Source organism: Drosophila takahashii, chromosome 2R (assembly GCF_030179915.1).
Source record: "Drosophila takahashii strain IR98-3 E-12201 chromosome 2R, DtakHiC1v2, whole genome shotgun sequence".
NCBI classification, from domain to species: Eukaryota; Metazoa; Arthropoda; class Insecta; order Diptera; family Drosophilidae; genus Drosophila; species Drosophila takahashii.
In genome coordinates, this window is record NC_091679.1 from 18165642 (window position 1) to 18171856 (window position 6215).

General features: G+C 45.0%; 1 protein-coding gene across 1 annotated transcript; it reads left to right on the top strand.

Moving 5' to 3' along the window:
* The first annotated feature begins 1613 nt into the window (after positions 1-1613).
* On the top strand, positions 1614-4842 carry LOC138912195 (uncharacterized). The gene is made up of 4 exons (XM_070212062.1): positions 1614-1649; positions 1764-2494; positions 2678-3647; positions 3712-4842. The coding sequence occupies exons 1-4, from the start codon at positions 1614-1616 to the stop codon at positions 4840-4842; spliced, it is 2868 nt and encodes a 955-aa protein (XP_070068163.1).
* Positions 4843-6215: the final 1373 nt, after the last annotated feature.

The following is a 6215-nucleotide window of genomic DNA, read 5'->3' on the forward strand; positions in this document are numbered from 1 at the left end:
AACCAGTTAAGCCTGTCTAAAATTGAGAAGTTCAACCAGCTGTTGAACTGCCTAAGAGGGCCAGCTCTGGAAACAGTTCGAGCTTTCTAGGTTACTCCCGACAACTACACAAAGGCGCTTGAGCGCCTGAGAAACCGCTATGATAACCCTACGCTTGTTTTTCTCGACAACATATCATCATTGCTCGCATTGCAACCTGCCGCCAAGTCCAACGGGCAGCAGCTGCGTTATACAACTCTTTGCGATCTCTGGGCACTGAATCGCAGATCTCGCAGGCCAGCTCATTTCCATAGTCATGGGCAAGGTCGATCAGGAGACCAAGAGGAAGTGGAACGAATCACTCGGTATTACCTTCGTGGGACAGATGCGTTCAAATCGTGGAACGGCACTGTCAATATTTAGTATCAGCCGACGCCTTCGTGAGCCAGCCAGGTGGCCCCAAGCCTCGCACGCAGAGGAACCCATCAAGTTTGTCTTTCAACTGTACAACCCAGGGACCGTAATCATTATAAGTGATATAATAAAAATCAATATTTAATGATTATTTATTGATTTTTATAAATTGTACTCCATTTTAATAATTACTTGTTGAGTTTTTTTCAATCGCTTAAAGAATAATTATTATTATTGTGAGCGAAAAAAATATCGATTAAAAAATAATGATTATTCTTTGAGCGTTATTTTTTCGCTCAAAAAATATCGCTCTTCCATATATATAAAAAATTATTTTTTAACCTTTTTTTTTAAATCTAAAAATGAGGTTTTGTGGGGTCGTCGAGGTTCACTTTATAATGCTGCGAATAATTTTTCCAAAGAAACTACTGAGAAAGGAGATATCCCACTTTGTACTACAAAACAAACTTGCAACATGTGTTCAAGCACAGACCGCAAGATATTTAGATGTCCCGATCTAATGAAGCTTACGCCGGACAGTCGCTTAGATAAAGTGAAGCGCCTTCGGCTTTGCATCAATTGCCTCAATAAGGGCCATCATGTAGCCAAATGCCCATCTATTCAGAGATGCCGCATATGTTCATCAGCGCATCATTCATTGCTTCATCGACACGTTCCTCAATCCGTTGCACCAAATGCGCTGCAGCCCAGAACAGACACATCGCAAGTTTCGGACGCAGTCACTCATACCCACACTGATACTCGTTCTGATTGTGTTATACTCGCCACGGCATTAGTATTGGTAAAGGACGCATCTGGATGCTACAAGGTAGGACGAGCCCTACTGGATTCCTGTTCCTAGGTGAACTTCATTTCGGAAGAGTTCGCCCAGAAGCTGCGATTGCCTCGGAACAAACGCAACATGGAGATTCGCAGCATCGGAGACACACAAACGCAAATTAAGCATCATACAGCTACCACAGTTAAATCCCGACAAACTGATTTTGAGTTGCTCCTTGATTTTTGCGTTACATCACACAAGCGGAGATAGACATTTCATCGTGGGACCTTCCCTCTAACGCATTGCTGGCCGATGAAAAGTTCCACCTATCTCGGCGAATCGATTTGCTACTAGGAACGGAAACCTTCTTCGACATCCTAGCAATCGGTCGAATCAAGCTTGGCCAAAACTTGCCAGTGTTACAAAAAACACTACTCGGATGGATAGTGTCTGGTCGATGCCAGATGCATCCCAGGTCACTCCATCAATATTCTTCAACCGTAGATGTGGACGACGCCATTCACAAAAAACTTTGAGCGCTTATGGCGCATTGATGAGGTGAAGAATTCGTTAAATACGCTGACACCAGAACAATGGGAAATGTGAAGAACTTTACAACAAAACGGTCCGACGCACCGGAGACGGTCGGATAATAGTACGACTACCATTCAAGGACGAACCCAGTCTGCTCGGCTCCTCCTACGACACCGCCAAAAGAAGATTTCTCGCTCTCGAACGAAGCCTTAACCGTAAGCCTGAGGTCAAGGCCAAGTTCATGCAGGAGTTCGAAGCCTTCAGCCACATGAGCTTGGTAGGCCGCCCAAACCTCAATACTTCACATTTCTACATTCCGCACCACTGCGTGCTCAAACCCAGCAGCACATCGACTAAGCTGAGAGTAGTCTTCGACGCCTCTTGTCAGACAACATCTCAGAAGTCCCTCAACGATCTACTAATGGTGGGACCGACTATTCAGCCAGATCTCTACACATCGCTCCTTCGTTTTCGTATATATCAGTACGCAATCACTGCTGATGTGGTCAAAATGTTTCGTCAGATGCAGGTATCAGCAGAGGACCGGAGATACCAGTACATCATTTGGAGAAATTCGCAATCAAAACCACTGCGCACCTTTGAACTGAATACGGTCACTTATGGCACTGCGGCCGCACCGTATTTAGCCATACGCAGCATGGCTTACCTTGCAGATCAACACATCGACAACTATAAGCTCGGAGCTAGAGCCATTAAATCATCGTTCTACGTTGATGACTTCCTTGGAGGAGCAGACACAGAAATGGAACTTCATCAAATTAAGGAGTAAGTCACAGCTATCCTGAAAGACGGCCAATTTGAGCTCGCTAAATGGCATTCAGATCACAGTAAGTTTGTGAAAGGCGATACCATCAAACTGTTAAACTTAGATGAGGACAAGGTCACCAGCACACTTGGTCTAAAATAGGATCAAGATTTGGATACATTCATATTCACGTTTTCGCCTAGAACCACCTCGGACCTTGTTACCAAGCGTACTATTCTGTCAATAGCGTCCTCGCTGTTCGACCCATTGGGATTAGTAACACCAAATATAATAGTTGCCAAAATCATCCTTCAAGAACTGTGGTTATTAAAACTGCACTGGGATGAATCCGTTCCGCAAGGCATCCATACCGCTTGGAAATCGCTCCTTCAATCGCTCACGTCTTTAGAATCTGTAGCCATCCCACGATACTGTCTCCAACTGGCGACATGCTCTCTGGAGATACATGGATTCTGCGACGCATCTATCAGGGCGTACGGCTGCTGCGTCTACGCTCGGATACTTGGATCAGATGGTCTCATCAAAGTCCAACTCATAACATCCAAGTCCAGAGTTGCTCCAATCAAGAAACTTTCGCTGCCTAAGTTGGAACTCTGTGGGGCACATCTGCTCTCACAACTCTATCGGAAAATCGCAGGAATCTTCGCGGACAGAGAGCCAACCATATACTTGTGGTGTGACTCCCAAATCGTCCTACACTGGAATCGCCAGCACTCAGCCACGTTGTCAACCTTCGTCGGCAATCGAATTTCGGAAATTCAGGAATCAACAGCAGATTGTCATTGGAGACACGTTCCAACACACTGCAACCCGGCAGATCTACTCACCAGAGGCTGTACAGTTGCTGACCTGCAAACCTCGATATGGTTTCAGGGACCAGCATTTTTACGGAGAGATCAGCATCATTGGCCAAAGGACAATAAGGAAGACATCGACATGGAGGTTGTGCAACTGGAGACAAGGAAATCAGCCTTCGTCGTACGCACCGTCAATAACCCACTGCTCTCAGGAATTCGTAAATTCAGCTCGTATTTTCGCTGTCTACTTGTTGTTGCCTGGATGTACAGATTTTCGGATCGCAGCCGTAAAGGGTTCCTGACTCAGTCGCTATCACCGACCCCTACAGAGTTGCAGCGGGCATTACACTGCATCGTGTGGAACATCCAAGGGCCATCCTCTTCGTAATAACCTAAAAAACCTTAGTTTGTTTTTACAGGTGACTGATGGCTTCGAGCTTCTAAGGGTTGGAGGGCGTCTGGAACTTGCAAACTACCCAGATCCTCAAAAGCACCCAATTCTTCTACCCAGAAAGGATCACTTCGTAGAGTTATTCGTTCGTCATCTCCATCTCCAAAACTATCACACTGGACCAATGGCCCTTGTCGCACTAATCCGTCAGCAGTTTTGGGTAGTGAACGCGAGAGATTTGGCACGACAAGTCGTTCGCTCATGCGTACTTTGCGTTCGCTATCGACCAACTCTGGAAACTCAATTAATGGTTCAGCTACCCAAGGAACGCATTACGCCGTCTCGGCCGTTCTCAAGATGCAGAATCGACTTCTGCGGGCCGGTCAACGTCTACCTGCGCATCCGCGGAAAACCCCCCAGCAAGGCTTACTTAGCCGTTTTTATTTGCTTTGCCACAAAGGCAATACACGTGGAGGTGGTATCGGATCTTACCACAGACAGCTTCATAACAGCCCTCAAACGCTTGATTGCCCGACGTGGACTCCCATCCGACATCTTCTGCGATAACGCTACGAATTTCGCAGGGGCCAACAACAAACTAGAGTCGCTGAAGCAGTTCCTTTTTAAGGGTGAAACTGTTAATTCGATCATCAATTTTTGTAATATGCAATTTATTAACTTCCAACTTATATGGGAGGCGGCAGTCAAAAGTGTCAAAGGACTACTCAATCGCACACTCCGAGATACTAGGCTCACCTTTGAAGAGCTACCTACTGCAGCCGCGGACGTTAAGGCGATCTTAAATTCTCGCCCCTTGACTCCGCTATCGTCGGATCCAAGCGATTTGGGAGCGCTGACGCCTGGACACTTCCTGGTGGGAGACGCGCTCCGAGCATTACCGGAACTTGCAATAGCCGACGACAATTTCGACAGTCTGGATCGATGGCAGAAGGTCAGCGCTATTAAGCAGCGCATATGGAGACGCTGGAGCCAGGAGTATATCAACGAGCTACAGACCCGCAAAAATTGGACGAAGACAGCTCCAAACCTAGAACTCAACGACATGGTCATAGTCCATGAGGATAACCTTCCTCCACAACGTTGGCTACTTGGATGTAGAGGCGTAGAGGAATTATACGCCGACCTATTCGGTAATTAGCATTACTACCAGTCTCTTGAAAGTCAATCGCATACTTTCAAGGGGGGCGGTATGTTGGGTCAAAACCCAATTGCCCTTGTCATTAATTACTTTGTAATTTAAATCTTGCGCCGATTCTTGATAGTTATCATAAGTCGATAAGAAATGTGATGCTGCCAACTCGACCGCAAGAAAGAGAGAAGATAGAAATGGAAAAATATGGAATTTTTTGTTCTATTATTGTAACCTTCGCACGAGGAAGTCAAGTGCATTGAATTTACCTGAACTCATTAAAGATATTCATAAACTAGCACCGTCCGACTTTAAATTATATTCAAGGAAAAGCCCTTGTTTCAACAGTTTATTTTGGGCTCACACACGTTATTATTTATTTTCGGAATCATTCCGAATTATAAAATCCATTTCCGTAAACCTTCCTCAGAGTGACCGTAATCCTTACGCACTTTCGATTGGTTCATAAAATTCCAATTCGCTTCCGAAAAATTAGTAATTTTTTAATTAATTTTTTGAGTGATCAATTTCAATTTAAATTATATCCGTAATGGCAACCGCAGCTTTAAACCTATTTAGTGCCAGAGCTGACCATTTGAGCCATTTCCAAGTCCAAGCTTTATGGCGTAAGGTGGAGGACGCATACGACGTATGTTTAAAGTGCATTGTGGGGGTAGGCGAAAGTGCCGCAGACTCCAAATCGGACCTCAAAATTAAATACTTTCAAACGTACGATATATACGAAAAGTTGGCCGTTCAGATCCTCGAACAAATCGAACAGGGCTCCTCCCAATCATCTCAACCTCCAGCATCTTCTTTCTAAAATCAAATTTCGTTTGGTTGTCAGCTTCCTCCGATCGATACGGAGATTTTCTCAGGCGATTATCTTCGCTGGTCGACTTTCCGGGACCTTTTCTCGGCGATCTACATAGACAATCCCAGTCTTACGCCTGTTGAAAAGCTGTACCATTTAAATGCCAAAACCAGTGGCGAAGCTCATGATATAGTGTCCAAGTCCCCACTAACCAATAATGGCTTCCGCTCAGCTTGGACAAAAATTACTGAGCGTTTCGAAAACAAGTGATTTCAGGTGAACAGTCACCTAAAAACATTGTTCAATGTGCAATCCATCGCACAAGAGTCTGGAGATGCCTTGAAGAACTACAAAACACCATTCTGGGTTGTTTAACTGCCTTACAACTCTCCGGAATTAAAATTGAGAATTGGGACCCTATATTAGTCTACGTTTGCTCTACAAAGCTTCCGAAGCTTACGCTCTCCTTATGGAAGCAATCTTTACGTAATAAGGTTGAAATTCCTACTTGGCTAGAGCAAAATTCCTTTTTAACTGAGCGCCATCGAACACTAGAGGCCGTCGATAG

Coding starts and splice junctions, on each gene's coding strand:
- LOC138912195 (XM_070212062.1), top strand. CDS start 1,614: ATGGATAGTGTCTGGTCGATGCCAGATGCATCCCAG. Junction 2,495..2,677: donor GAACTTCATCAAATTAAGGA/GTAAGTCACAGC, acceptor GTTTTCGCCTAG/AACCACCTCGGACCTTGTTA. Junction 3,648..3,711: donor AGCGGGCATTACACTGCATC/GTGTGGAACATC, acceptor TTGTTTTTACAG/GTGACTGATGGCTTCGAGCT.